The following is a 14,831-nucleotide window of genomic DNA, read 5'->3' as shown; positions in this document are numbered from 1 at the left end:
TGGGGTCAGGGGTGCAGGATGCACTGTTTCGTGTCTTCCCAGAAGAGGGATGTGACTAGATGAGTCCTTCAGTGTTCTGTACTCTGTTTCCCCTTGTGTCAGATGGGCCAGCTCATGCACAGGGACCGCAGATCAGCTCAAGTCAGCCTCTTGGGTAGAAGTAGGTGAAACATGAAGCCATTTTCTTCTCCTTTTGGCTTCTGTTTTTTGTTTTTGTTTTGTTTTTTGAAACAGGGTTTCTCTGTGTAGTTTTGGAGCCTGTCCTGGATCTCGCTCTGTAGACCAGGCTGGCCTCGAACTCACAGAGATCTGCCTGGCTCTGCCTCCTGAGTGCTGGGACTAAAGGCGTGTGCCAGTATAATCTTTATTTTTCATTGATGTTCAGGCATCTAAGTTGCAATGTCCAGATTGCCATTTAATTCCCATTGGCTTAGGTCACTTGCTGACTGTCTTTTGAGTGGTTTATGTGCCAAGCCCTAAGCAGGGTTGATTGTGAGAGAGACCCAGCCCCTGCCCGCCTGTGCGCTCCAATAGGGCCTGTAACTTCCTATGTCATCAGCACCCAGATGACTGAGGGTGGCTGGATTTGGGGGGGCACCCCTCTGCCTTCTGTAAGTGGGTACTCAGTAATTTATTTGCTCAATGTGATTCCACACTGACCTGAATGAGCCTCTCATTCCTGAGACGATCCGATCTTGGATAATGAGGGTAGTTGCCAGAAGTGGCTTGTCCCAGAGAAGGAAGTAAAGTGTATGTCCCGGGAAGGATTTAGAAAGTTATAAAGGTTAGTGAAGGACTTAGGGTGATTAAAAACAGGGCTAAGGAGCCCATGAACAGAATTCCCATCAGGAACACCACAGGCGCTGTTTACATGGTGGCTCTGTACTCACAGCTCTGGTGATGGTTTCCCTAGCCGTGACTATAGCCCAGACTTTGTCTGTTCCTGTCCTCATTGGGGACATTCTTTCCTCCCAGGATATAGGCGGTATTAGCCCTTGTTCAACGGTGAAGTCCAAGGGTGGCGCCTTTTGTTGCCTCCATGGCTGTGAGCACAGTGAGCAGGACCCCATTACTCACTGCACTTTGTTAATGGAGGACTTGGACTGTCCTTTACCACTCCCCCAGAAGTAGGGAAATACTGGGCTGGCTTTGGAAGACCCCAACGAGCCAGAGAGGGGGACCCTTGGTCACCTTCCCTCGTGGTTCTGAGTTCACCATCAATAAGTTGAGAGCTCTGGCTGTCCCCACAACTTGCAGAAGCCACGGAAGGAGTTAAATCAGACGTGAGAAAAATCAGCAGCGTAGTTCCTCGGAGATCCAGGCACCCCAGGGAAGAAGGATCTAGAAGGAGGTGTTGCTGGTTTTGTTGACCAGCTGTCCACATTCTGGAGAGTTCCTTGTCCTCCAGACCCCGTCAGCCTCTGGATCAGAAAGTTGACCTTTGATCTGCAGAGCTGTGTTTATGTGGTGATCATAAACGGTTGGATCCCAGGGGTTCAGGATGGCAGATGTGTCCTGGGGTCAGTCGGTTCTCACAGTCTGTAGTGAGAGGCCAGCCGGCCATTCCTGGACGGTCCCCTTCTCTGGAATTCGAATGTCATGCTGAGGAGTCCCTGTGCACACTTTGAACAGCTGTGTTCTGACCTCCCCTGGCTCTCTAACTGGGAAGGGGTGGGGCCTGGAAGTGGAAATCTTTGTGTTACCCCAGGGCACTAGGAATTGTGACACTGTTCCATAGGCTAAGACACAATCACTTGTTCGCCCATCATGTTAGTGAGCAGGTGCACATCCTGGCTAGATGGGAGGCAGCTGAGAGCGATTCTGTCTGATGGGGTGAGAACAGTGTTTGGGTTTTTTTTTTTTTTTTTTTTTTTTTTTTTGGTTTAGTCACTTTGGTTTTTATTTATTTATTTTTAGTTTTTGAGACACGCTAACCAAGAAATGACCCAGGGCCACCTTACTTTTTGTTATGGGAGATTTTCCAACTCTCTGTGGCTTGAATGTGAAACTCTTAAGGAATCCCGAGTCAAATAAACATTTTGGTCATTCTGGGGACACACATCTTAAGTAGTCCTGGGAGAGATTCTAGACATGCAAGTGTAGAAATGAGAAACCGCAAGGGCTTTTCTGTGCAGGGCTTCAGGGTGCCTTTGAGGATGGGGAGTGATGGCCACAGCCTGTGTGTCCAGAGCAGGGACTGTGCTGGAGAGTGGCGGCTCCCTGCTGTGTACTGGGAGGATGCTGGGAATGACAGCGCCCACACTGTCTTCAGAGAGGCTGAGATGTGACAGTTCACACATATGATTCTGTTTTATTCCCTCAGGTCCAAAGGGTGAAGCAGGAAAGGTCGTCCCACTTCCTGGCCCCCCTGGAGCTGCAGGCCTCCCGGGACCCCCTGGGTTCCAAGGGCCGCAAGGTACTGTTGAAGTCCAGCTTGCCTAGTTACCACAGGGCTCCTTTATGCATTTTCTCAAACTGATCACTCGCCTTTCTCACCACAGGTGACCGAGGCTTCCCAGGAACCCCAGGACGACCAGGCATCCCGGGAGAGAAGGGTGCTGTGGGTCAGCCAGGGATTGGATTTCCCGGGCCTCCTGGCCCCAAAGGTAAACCTCCAATGGGCCTAGTGTGGGGCCGTGACTCTGGCCAGAAGACCAGATGGGGACGGGTGCCCTGTCACTCAATGACTGGTCTGTGGTGAGGGGCTTGGCATCTGCTTCATGTGAATCTGCGAGAAAGAGGAGGCTGTGGCAGGGTCCCTCCCTGTGTTCCGGTCACTCAGATGACCGTGATCTTACCACCTCAGGCAGCTGGCTGAAGGTGATGGCATCATCTTGCATGGAGGGTTTGCTCCAGACACAGATGGCACATGAGGACTATGTGCCTGGCATCGCCACACACTGTTGCTGTCTACATGATGTATTAGTTACTTTTCTCACTACTGTGTGTGATAAAATCCCTGACAGGAGCGACTGAAGGGAGGGAGGGTCGACTTCGGCTCACGGTTGAAGGCGTATCATGGTGGGGAAGGGCCTGGCCCTGAACGAGAGGCAGCTGCCCACATTGTGTTTGTAGTTGGGGAGCAGAGAGAGAGGGGGGTGCCAAGGCCTGGCTCACATTCTCCTCTTCACTCAGTCAGGGACCCCAGCTCACGGGACAGCCCCGCCTCTACGGTGGGTCTTTCTACCTCACCTAGCCCAGCCCAGGCACAAACATGCCGAGAGGTTTGTCTCCACCTCGGGCGATTCCAGACTCAGGCAGCTTGACCGTCACTGACCAAGGGAAGAGCGTTGAGGGAGCCCTTACATCTGTAACGGTTTCCACCATTCTTCCAAACAGGTGTGGACGGCTTGCCCGGAGACGTGGGAGCGCCTGGGAGTCCGGGCCGCCCTGGATTTAATGGCTTACCCGGCAACCCAGGACCACAAGGCCAAAAGGTGGGTATTGACTTTCCCAGGCTGCCTGGTCCTCATTCTTGCTAATTGGGCATATAATGCATGGGTTATTAAACTTGGGGGATGGTTTTTGTTTGTTTGTTTGTTTGTTTTTAAATAACATAGTCTACAAGAAGCAGAAGGGAAAACATTTGTTTGAGCTTTGTGAACGTTTCTTGCCTGTGTCCTGGGTCCCAGTGTGAAGTGTGTTTCTAACTGGGAGTGACAGATGACAGCCCTTTGAGAGCCTCTGTCAGAAAAGACATGTCACCTGGGAGGGTGACACACAGGACATCCCATTCAAGGCTGCGGGAGCTGTGTGGGCCACCCTGGTGGGCCTTTAGCAATGGTCTCCCAGGGTTGACACCCACAGAGCTCCCTTCGGTTGTGAGAAGTGGAAGTACATCCCCTCTTTGCCCCGTGTGCCCTGGGCAGACGAGCCGCTGGCCCAACCCTGTGCTGTGTAGTTGAACAGTTTCTTCACCCTCCAGTGTCCTGCACTTCTTAGACTGGCTGGGAGTCCTTGGGTGGCTACTGGTCACACACACACCTTTCCTGTGTCATTAGAGGAAACAGGGAAACTGCTGGAAGGCATGAGCATGAAGTGGGAGAGAGGTATCACGGCTCTAGCTAATCATTGCTCATGATGGAGCCAGTCAGGTCCCGTCCTCTCTCTCTTGGGAGAGAGCAAGTGTTAACAGGTGACCGTGTTCCAGTCATCCAGAGCCTGCTTCCTGCCGACTGTCAGGTCTAGGCAGCTGAGCCGGGGAGGTCTGGAAAGACATGCTAATGCTGATGATTGATTGGCTTCTGTTGTCTTGGGGGATTTCCAGGGAGAACCTGGCATTGGGCTACCAGGACTCAAAGGCCAGCCCGGCCTTCCAGGCATTCCTGGTACACCCGGAGAGAAGGGCAGCATCGGGGGACCAGGCGTTCCTGGAGAGCATGGATTGGTTGGCCCCCCGGGACTCCAGGGGATCAGAGGTAATGCTCCAGACTGTGTCAGGGTATCCGTTCGCTTTGTGTCCCCAGAGCACCTGTTGTGGGCTCAGTCCACATTGATTGGGTGTGTGGGAGACTCTGGGAGAACAGTTTTGTGTCTGTGTCGGTTGTACAGATGGGTGGCGTATGGGATGGAATGCATTCTAGCCTCCAACTGATTCCCATCCTTCCTGACAGGTGACCCGGGACCTCCCGGAGTTCAAGGCCCTGCAGGTCCACCAGGGGTTCCAGGAATAGGACCACCCGGAGCCATGGGCCCTCCCGGAGGGCAGGGACCACCAGGGTCGTCAGGTGATGTGACTGTCCCTTCCTCAGAGCCTGTGAACTGTGGGGTGACAGGGGAGGTTAGCACAGTGGCCAGAATAAAGGGGGGTGGGGTGGGGGAACTCTAGTTTGTAAAAATGGGCTTGGCTGTTTGCTTAATTCAAGCACCTCAGATTCCTGTTGTTTTCTCCCACTGAGTCTGGTTGATGTGCCAAAGAAATCTCTGTCACATGGTCAGCCGCATTGAAGATCTTATTTAACGTGATGTCTTCCTATTATCTTTGTTAGGAGTGCTACTAAGTTGCTGATAACTTAAACTAATTGATTCTTTGTCTAGTTGCTTTTGGCCTTGTATCAGTAACCCTGGGATGATGCTAGTACTGGGGAAACAGGGCAAACTAGTGAAAACTCGCCTGTGTTGGCTGGGGCTAGTGGGCAGGCTTTACAGAGGTCATGATCCACGGTGGCTGAAAGGGAAGGGTTTTCTCTTCCGAGACGGCTTACCCGCTGTCTTGATGAGCCTGAACACTAGGCATCATTCCAGCCCCCAGTGCCGGCATGCTCACATGCTGCGCTCAGGAAGTACTCCACATGGTAATGCCCATTCTAGAATATTCAGTAAGTTGCTCAATTTGTCCAACCTCAGGTCCACCTGGAATCAAAGGAGAGAAGGGTTTCCCTGGATTCCCAGGACTGGACATGCCCGGTCCCAAAGGAGATAAAGGCTCTCAAGGACTTCCTGGCCTCACAGGACAGTCAGGCCTCCCTGGCCTTCCCGGACAGCAGGGGACTCCTGGAGTTCCAGGGTTCCCAGGTAAGTGACAGCTGAACTTTGCCTGGATTGCTCAGGAGGGAACATGGCTTACTTCCTCCTTTCCTGACTCCTGGGCATTTACCATTTGTGATGTAGGGACGTGTTCTTAACTTTCCTTTTGACCATAGGTTTGAAAGGCGAAATGGGCGTTATGGGAACCCCAGGGCAACCAGGCTCACCAGGACCAGCAGGCACCCCAGGATTACCTGGAGAAAAAGGTAGGGGGGCTGATAGCTTGCAAACCATGTGTCATACTGTCTTCTGTCTTTACGTTCTGAGAATCCTGGGAAGTTCCTGTGCTATCATAGATCACACTTAGTTTTAAGAAGTAGATGAAAGAAAAATGTAGGTTGCTCAGGGGCTGGAAGACACCTCTCTCAGAGGAATTAACTCCATGCAGATCAAGGGGCTGGAAGACGCCTCTCTCAGAGGAATTAACTCTATGCAGAGTGTGGGCACACAGTGTTCTGCCTGCCTCGCTGGTGTGAAGAAGATGGGAATGGCTGAGTTTCTCTCTTCAAGGAACTGTGGACTCTTCGGTCGTATGAGGGTTCAAGTCTTGAGTGCCTCAGAGCCCCATTATTAGAGCCCACTTCGTGGACAAGCCCAGCCTTCTATTTCTTGTTCTCTGAAACTGTTCCAAAAAAATCCCGTTCTTTTAAAAAGAAGAAGCTGACATAAACATGAGACGTAAATAGGGAAGTTGATGTGAGGATGCGGAAGTTTTCTATCCTATAATTTGTTTATAATTGGGGGGCCCTTGGGAGTGACAGAAGATGAGAAAGACACTTGGGAAAGGGGGGGGAAGGGTTCATCTAAATGGCATGTGTTGGAATCATTAGTGGACAACGAACTTCAGAAGGTGGCTTTGCCGTCTCTACCTGGGGTCGCAGTCTCCCTTGTGACTGAGTCACCGTGATCTGGTTCTTCCCCAGCTCTGCAGGCTCTAGCTGGAAAGAGCGCCTTCCAGACAGGGCTGGGCCTGCATCTCACCGGGCACTTGCTCTCTTCCCTCTACAGGGGACCATGGCCTTCCAGGCTCCTCAGGACCCAGGGGAGACCCTGGCTTTAAAGGCGACAAAGGGGACATTGGGCTTCCTGGCATGCCAGGGTCTATGGAACACGTGGACATGGGCAGCATGAAGGGACAGAAAGGAGACCAAGGAGAGAAAGGTGAGTGGGGAAGAGAGCCCTCAGTGACAGAGGTGACAGATGGGTCTCGCTGGGAAACCTATTTCTGCATGCACACCAGGTCACGCTGCTCTTCTGCAGCCATTGCCTCCTAAGCAGATGTGGGAGCTCATGTTTTTCTGTGATATACAGGACAAATTGGACCCGCTGGTGATAAAGGTTCCCGAGGAGACCCTGGAACACCAGGAGTGCCTGGGAAGGATGGGCAGGCAGGGCAACCTGGACAGCCAGGTAGGTGTGGACAGTATGGCCAGGGTCATTGTCAAGAAACCCAATTCTCTGTGCATTTCATAGATGATGAACGCTGGGGTTTTTCTCTGTTATTCTAGGACCTAAAGGTGACCCAGGTCTTAGTGGAACACCAGGAGCCCCTGGACTCCCTGGACCCAAAGGATCAGTTGGAGGAATGGGCATGCCAGGTAACCTGGATGTGGACATACACGGTGTGCACATGGGGCCGGTGGGATGTCTGCAGAGTGGCACTGCTCACCAGGAAGACGGAGGGCCTGCTAGCCATGTCTCTAGCTTACAGTCTCCTGTCCAGGATGGACAGCTTTTGGCCGACACTGTGATCATCGCTAAAAATGAATAAGTAATTCATACTGGACAGTGAAGTACGAGCTGCTCATGGACAAGTAGTTGGGGAGGTGGTTCTCAGCACAGGCTGGGAAGTGACAGCCAAGACTGGAAACCTGCCTGTCTGCTCCCAAGTCTTTATGAGGTGTTCCAGTTACTTGCTTTAACATCCTAGGCTGTTGGTGGTACCTGTGTCTATATGTCATAAACACACACATGGTGTGTAAAATTCTCCCCGCTGTCTCGGGCTCCCCTGAGCTGATGGTCTCATAGAGTTGTGTTTTGTTTCCCTCTTTATACAATGGTGGTCTTTAAGGGGCAGAGGGAACATTTCCCAGGGTGGCTGTGTTGCGGCTTGCCTGAGGAACCCCAGCTGTGTTGTGGGCTGACTGATAAGCACCGTGATTTGTGTTCTGTTACTGTTCGGTGTTAGCGCTATCAAATTCAAATTCCATTATTTGTGTCTCCAGGTTCACCTGGACAGAAAGGTGTGCCAGGCATCCCCGGCCAACAGGGCGTCCCCGGTTTACCTGGAGAGAAGGGGGCAAAGGGAGAGAAAGGACAGTCGGGTATACCTGGCATCGGAATCCCCGGGCGGCCTGGTGACAAGGTAAATCTCCCCTTGTGCAAACATCTCCCCTCTCTGTGGAAATGCCCCTGACGTGTTTTTATAAACTATCTGGGCACATTCAGGAACTGTGTCATGTAACACCCCTTCCAACTAACTCAAAGTCGTCTCCTCCTGCTTCTGCCTGTTCTCCCCAGGGGAAGATCTAGAAGCTCTTTGAGAGGTGAGGGTGGCCTCCAGGGAGGAAGGAGGGTGTGTAGCCGCAAGTTTTCTCTGATCCTGCCTGGCCCCGCAGTCCCATAGCCACTTATAAAACAATCACTCAGAGACTAATATTGACAAACTGTGTGGTCTATGGAAGGCCTCTTGCTAGCTAGCTCTTATATCTTAAATTAACCCATTTCTATTAATCTGTGTTTTGCCATGTGTTCCAGTCTGCTGGCGTGTTGTTCCCTGGGTGACAGGCTGCAGTCTCCTCTGTCTCTGTCTTCCTTTCTCCTGTCTCTCTCCTTGAATTTCCCGCCTGCCTCTAAGCTGCCTTGCCATAGGTCAAAACAGCTTTATTTATTAGCCAATGGGAGCAACACACATTCACAGTGTACAGAAAGACATCCCCCAGCAGGGGTGGCCTGAGGAACTTGGCAAATGGAAAGGAGACACTGTCAGCTCCACCTTTCTTAGACACGGGCTTCATTTCTCTTCGGGAAAGCCTAGCAAATGGAATTCTGCAGTGTGATATTCGTTGCATCAAAATCCATTACCTGCTTGAGTCCTTCCAGACCGTAGCTCATGCATCTGTTTCTTCATCGCAGGGAGACCAGGGGCTCGCTGGCTTCCCAGGCAGCCCTGGCGAAAAGGGAGAGAAAGGCAGCGCTGGAACCCCAGGGATGCCAGGGTCCCCAGGCCCAAGGGGGTCTCCAGGGAGCATCGGCCATCCAGGTAGTGGGGCTGGGTGACCTCTGGGCACTCGGTCACAAGCAAGGACAGTTCAGGAGCACACAACTTCTGCACTTTCATTTTTCTCTCTAGGAAGCCCAGGCCTGCCTGGAGACAAGGGAGACAAAGGCCTCCCAGGACTGGATGGCATTCCTGGTGTCAAAGGAGAAGCAGGTAGGGACCCTTTGCTGGCACGTGGGTGGGCAGAGGACGAGCACCCATGCTTGATGGGGGCTAGCGGGTGTAGTCTGAGCCTCGTGGGATCATCCTTCACTGTGAACCAGGCCCTAGGATGCTGTTTGGGGTCTGGGGTCAGCTGGTCCCCTTCCTCCACTTTCAAGGACTGAGTCTGTAGGGGGTTCATGGTTTTGGGCAGGTCAGGAACTAGGGCTAGCATCTCCAAGCTGCTTCTGTAGTGACGTGGGCATTTCAGACATTTCTCTCCTCTCTCTCTGTGAGCACTGGGTGTGGTCTATGCTGGTCCTAGCAGCAGAGAGGGTCCTGTGGGAGTGGGTCAGAACTGGTTTCAGGGATGCACATGCAGGGAACAGCTCCTTACGATGCCTGAAAGGGGTCGCTTCGTAGGAGCTATGGTGCTAAGGGGGCCCATGAGTGATTGTGTCTTCTCTCCGCAAGGTCTTCCTGGGACTCCCGGCCCCACTGGTCCAGCTGGCCAGAAGGGAGAGCCTGGCAGTGATGGAATCCCGGGGTCGGCAGGAGAGAAGGGAGAACCAGGTAGGTCCTGCTCCTGTTTCCCACTCAGAACCTGCACGCCTTCTTGAGCGAACACAGAGACACCCGTGCTGTGTTCCCTGCAGCTCCTAAAACAGATGTGGACATGAGGGATGGGCCTGGATTGGGCTGGGGATGCTCTTCTTATCTTAGGGGAGGGTCCAGGAGACACAGATGCACACTTGGGGAGAAATGCCACCTTTGCTACTTAGCTGATGTTCGCCATGACAAGACAAACAAAACGGAAAAGACAATTCCTCTGTGCAGCGTTTTCCCCAGTTTGGGAAAGGGTCCTAGTCTCCCAGGGTCTGGGGGTAACAGGGACAGTTTGAAGCAGGGGACCCTGGGTCAAGCCGGACGGGAGCGGAGCAGCGGGGCCTCCTCGCTGTCACTGCTGCCCATTCTCCAGTTCTTTTGTCGTTCTCTGTAAAGATGGTTTTAAGACACTTTCTACTTCCTCCTCCCTCTGAACCTCTCCTCTACCCAGAGCCAGTGTGTTGTTAATTTGTGTTTGCTCTCTTGAGGTGGTGGGCATCACTCAGCTCCCAAGTAAATCACACATGGAGGCTTATTCTTAATTATGAATGCCCGGCCTTAGCTTGGCATGTTTCTCGCCAGCTTTTCTTAACTTTAAATGAACCTGTCTGTCTTTAGTTTCTGGGCTCTCACCTTTCTCTATTCCTGTATACCTTTCTGTGTTTCTTCCTCCAGGGCTGGCTGTGTAGCTGCGTGGCCGGTCCCTGGGTCCTCCTCCTTCTCTCACTCCTTCTTTCTGCCCAGATTTCTCCTTCTGTTTATTCTCTCTGCCTGCCAACCCCACCTATTCCTCTCTCCTGCCTCGCTATTGGCCATTCAGCCCTTTATTAGACCATCAGGTGTTTCAGGCAGGCACAGTAACCCAGCTTCACAGAGTTAAACAAATCCAGCATACACAAAGGTAACACGCCTTAGAATAATATTCTACCACATTGGTGTGCAGCAGGCTCTCCTTCCCACGGCCCAGCCCTGCACTTTTCCCACCTCCTGTGAGAGCAGTGAAGCGTCGGGGGATCGTCTGAGGAGAGCCTGTCTGTGTGTCTCTGCGGTGGTCATGCTGCCCGGGACTAATTGGGGGGTTTTATTCTGGCCAAGTAGAACTGGAGAGTCAGCGTCGGCTCATGCTGCAGTCCCGTCCTCACCCGTGGCTTTACACAGCAGTGATTAGCAGCAGCATGTGCTGGTGCTTCAGCTCCTGAGGGTGTTGGGAGCCTCAGCTCCTCAGGAACACAGCTGTCAGGCCTAGAGTGCCTGGGACCCTGGGTTCTTAAAGCAGGACACGTTCCTGGAATTTTAGCAGCTGAAGCCTTTTCCAACCATTACTTTCTCTGCGGCTTCTGCTCTCTGTCTTTCCTGCCCTGGCCGTTCTCCGAAGCTCTTCAGCCCCTCTCCGGTCTCTGCTGCCACAGCCTCCTCTTGTGTTCTCAGCTCCGTCCGTTCTATTGATGATAACGATCCAGCGTGTGTAAGAACCCTGGCCTGCCCTAGTGAGACCTGCCGCAGATGAATAAGCCTAGGCAGGAAAAGACCAAGAGGAAGCCTCTTGGTGAACACCAGGGGGCAGCAGACTGGAGAAAGGAGCCAAGTGCCTGCTTATAAGGGGACAGAGGGGGTGTGTCAAGGGTGTTCACACCAGTCACAGGCCTTTTCTTCTCCTGGGCCACCAATGTGAGGTGCTTCTTCTGGGACCTGGGTGAAGATGGCTCCAGGGCCATTTAGGATTCCTGGGTCTTGACTTGCTATGTTCTGAGATGTGTTTGGGTCATCTGGAGCCACTGGAGCGTCCTCAGACAGTAATGGATCCAGACAGCCAGGTCACAATGAGGGTGGTCCGCTGGTACCAGAAATAGGTCTGCTTGGCTGATCCATTCCCTGCCCAAGGCTGCCCAGGCCTTCTAAGGGTAGGGTCTGCACGATGGCTGCCTGCTTCCATCGAGTCCGCACAGAAAGCATAGAAAGCATGGTGTTTATGATAAAGACTTAAAGCTAGATAGAACTCTCAGTTCTAGCAGTGATCAACAGGATGCCTCGCTGTGTTTACCTTCTGCCCTAGTGCCCCAGGGAGAGGTGAGGCCCCTGATCTGCCCCTAAAGGAAATGAGCGATCGTGAGCACAGGTCATTTCTGCTCAGCACCTCAGTGATCTGTACAGAGAGGTCCTTAGGGAGTACGCATGCTGAGTCCCCAGTCCCAGTGCGGGTGTCATGGCAACTGCTGGGATGTAACTATGCTCCCAGCTTCCTCGGAACTACTTCCCATGTGCTCTGCAAGGGACATGTGGCACCAGCAGAGGGGACATTGCCTCCTGCTGCCTCTGCAGCTGAGTAAAAGGCATGTCGTTCTGTCTTCGTCCTGTAGGTCTTCCAGGAAGAGGCTTCCCAGGCTTCCCAGGGAACAAAGGAGACAAAGGTAAGACTCGGTTTCACACACACCTTTCTGTCTGCTGGGGCCACCACAGTGGGGGAACAGGGGCCACAGTCCATGGGATTCGGCATGCCCCTCTTAGCAAGGCAGTGACTGTGTCCAGTGGCTAATGGATGTCCTATGGTTACACCATCTAATTCACGGTTGACATGGTATGTGGTACATCCCAAATACCATTTAATATTAGTATTGCTTAAGTTTTGAGTAAAGTGTAAACATGGGTCCTTGTTTTTTTTTAAATTAATTAGTTAATTAATTAAAAGTGTATGCCTGAGTATAAGTATATGTGTGTATATACTGTAAGCTGCCATGGAGGTGCTGGGAACTAACCTGGGTCCTCTGTAAGGGCAGTAAGTGCCCTCAACTGCTGAGGCATCTATCCAGCCCTGACTTTCTTATTTTTAAAAATAGCTTTTTTTTGGGGGAGGGGATAATGTTACCATACAATAGACAGCATATATTTAAAGTCTGTCATTCTTTAAGTTTTGACTCATTTATGCACCCATGGGAACAATGCATTCTGGGTAGTGTCACATCCACATCTGTTACCCTATAGCTGCTCTGTTGCTTCTGATCTTCCATCCTGCACCCCGACCTCCAAGACAACCCTCCCCTAAGCAAATACCCATCTCCATTTGGGAGCCAATAATGACCTGATATCATGCAAGCACAATTGGTCAGTCTGCACTTTTTGTGGCCTGACTTCATCAGTTCTCTCTCTCTCTCTCTCTCTCTCTCTCTCTCTCTCTCTCTCTCTCTCTCTCTCTCTCTCTTGCTGAGCAGTGTTCCACGGAGTTAGCTTTGTCCGTGTCTTGGAAAGAGCAAGCCCTTGGTTTTGTTAGTACGGTTGCTTGAAGACTCCAAAACACATAAGATACCTTTGTCGCAGGACACTTCTTTTAAAATAAAGAACAGCTGGGTTCTTTTTCTCAGCCAGGCCATGGAAGGAAGCTAGCACACCCCTTTCCTCCTGGAACCCTGAGGAAGCCTGCACTGAAGGAGCTTCCTGGCGGGTGGGAAGGGTTTCATCCCTGGCCGTCAGTGTGTGTAGCATCTCTTCGGTCTGTGTTCCTCTGGTCACTGTTGTCTCACCCCCCCCTCCCCCCCATGCAGGTTCCAAGGGTGAAGTGGGCTTCCCTGGCTTAGCTGGGATTCCAGGAATTCCTGGAGCCAAGGGCGAGCAAGGATTCATGGGTCCTCCGGGCCCTCAAGGACAACCCGGCTTACCTGGCACTCCCGGTCACCCTGTGGAGGGGCCTAAAGGAGACCGAGGACCTCAGGGTCAACCCGGCCTGCCAGGTAAGGGCTTTTTACCAGACACATGCTCAAATCAAGCTCAAAACCGGTCTTTGTGTTTTCCTTTCTGTTAAGTTTAATTCGAGGGCTGCAGGAAAGGAAATGACCAAGAAAGATACCACACAGATGACATTTGGGGTCCTGCTTTAATCAGGGCATGCTCTAATGCTTTCCAGCCTGAGCTTGCCTACCACGGTGGTGTTGTAGGGGTCCCCAGACACTGCGGCTTCAGGGACTTTGGAAGCCAACGCCGTGACGTTTTCGTGAACACTCTATAGTGATGTCGTACATCCCCACACTTCATCACCATGTGACTTTATTATTTCCTTTTTTTTTTTTTTTTTTTTTTTTGAGACAGGGTTTCTCTGTGTAGTTTTGTGCCTTTCCTGGAACTCACTTTGTAGCCCAGGCTGGCCTCGAACTCACAGAGATCCTCCTGCCTCTGCCTCCCGAGTGCTGGGATTAAAGGCGTGCGCCATCACCGCCCGGCTTATTTCTTTTTTTTAGTGGCACTGGGCATGGAACCTAGGCGTTGTGTATGCTAGGCAAATGCTCTACTGCTGAGCTACACCCCAGACCTTTATTATCATCATCATCGTTTTACTAAGTTGTCCGCACTGGTCTTGAACTTACTCACTCCGTAGCCTGATACAATGGAACTTGGTTTCCTACCTGCTTCAGTCTCTGGAATAGCTGGGCTGACAAACCTGGGCCACCACTGCCAATGGACAGGCCATGTGGATGTTGGGTCTGGGGTTTATAGGAGCATTCTTCCTTGATTTATTTGAGGCCTATGTTGCTCTACAAGGCCATGGGGCTGAGGTTGTAGACCGTTGATAGCAGTACCGACTGCACCATAGCACAGTGACACGGTCCGCAGGAGTCCCCACCCACCTTAACTCTGTGTCTTTTTGTCCTTCACATTAGGGCATCCGGGACCTATGGGGCCTCCAGGGTTCCCTGGAATCAACGGGCCGAAAGGTGAAAAGGGAAATCCAGGTTGGCCAGGAGCTCCTGGGATTATAGGCCCTAAGGGAGACCCAGGATTTCAAGGCATGCCGGTGAGTGGTGAAGTGTAGAAATGTTTTTCAAAAGGAGGCTTTTCTGGTCAAGAGTCTCCTATGTGTGTACACGTGTGTGACACTCCCCAGACTCTAAGGCAGTGCCTTCCTTTGGTACCAGCATAGGAAACCATTACAACATGTTTTTTTACAATCTACTTTATAGGAACCATTAAAAAGGAAAATGCTACAGTGCTGTAAAGTATAGTTCAGTGCCCGACTTTACAACCTCTTTACCAATTCAGTGGCTTCGTAAAGACTAGTTCTGTGTAGCCTTGCAATTGTCTTCTGGAGTTGGCAGTGGGACGGGTGTGTTGTAGGTGATGCCATGGACCAGTCTGCAGGGCATGTAGCTCATGAACTACTAAAAGTCTGTGTGTGTGTGTGTGTGTGTGTGTGTGTGTGTGTGTGTGTGTGTGTGTATTAGGGGTGTTAATTCAGCTTTGGTTTCCTCTAGTTCTAATAGAACCCTACTCTTAGGCAAAGTAGCTGTTTCTG

The 14,831-nt window shown here is 51.8% G+C and overlaps 1 protein-coding gene across 1 annotated transcript in view; it reads left to right on the top strand.

Annotated features, from left to right (window-relative positions):
* Positions 1-14,831, top strand: part of Col4a1 (collagen type IV alpha 1 chain) — a 118,322-nt gene that overhangs the window by 88,926 nt on the left and 14,565 nt on the right. Inside the window, exons 27-43 of the mRNA XM_059244929.1 lie at positions 2,324-2,416; positions 2,502-2,606; positions 3,340-3,437; positions 4,268-4,418; positions 4,614-4,727; positions 5,347-5,514; positions 5,643-5,732; positions 6,535-6,687; positions 6,838-6,936; positions 7,035-7,124; positions 7,752-7,891; positions 8,662-8,788; positions 8,879-8,959; positions 9,422-9,520; positions 11,911-11,961; positions 13,090-13,275; positions 14,200-14,333. Of these exons, the coding sequence (XP_059100912.1) occupies positions 2,324-2,416; positions 2,502-2,606; positions 3,340-3,437; positions 4,268-4,418; positions 4,614-4,727; positions 5,347-5,514; positions 5,643-5,732; positions 6,535-6,687; positions 6,838-6,936; positions 7,035-7,124; positions 7,752-7,891; positions 8,662-8,788; positions 8,879-8,959; positions 9,422-9,520; positions 11,911-11,961; positions 13,090-13,275; positions 14,200-14,333 (1,979 nt within the window). The remainder of the gene's footprint in view (positions 1-2,323; positions 2,417-2,501; positions 2,607-3,339; positions 3,438-4,267; positions 4,419-4,613; positions 4,728-5,346; positions 5,515-5,642; positions 5,733-6,534; positions 6,688-6,837; positions 6,937-7,034; positions 7,125-7,751; positions 7,892-8,661; positions 8,789-8,878; positions 8,960-9,421; positions 9,521-11,910; positions 11,962-13,089; positions 13,276-14,199; positions 14,334-14,831) is intronic.

This window comes from Peromyscus eremicus, chromosome 17 (assembly GCF_949786415.1).
Source record: "Peromyscus eremicus chromosome 17, PerEre_H2_v1, whole genome shotgun sequence".
NCBI lineage: Eukaryota > Metazoa > Chordata > Mammalia > Rodentia > Cricetidae > Peromyscus > Peromyscus eremicus.
This window is presented reverse-complemented; position numbering and strand designations above follow the sequence as displayed.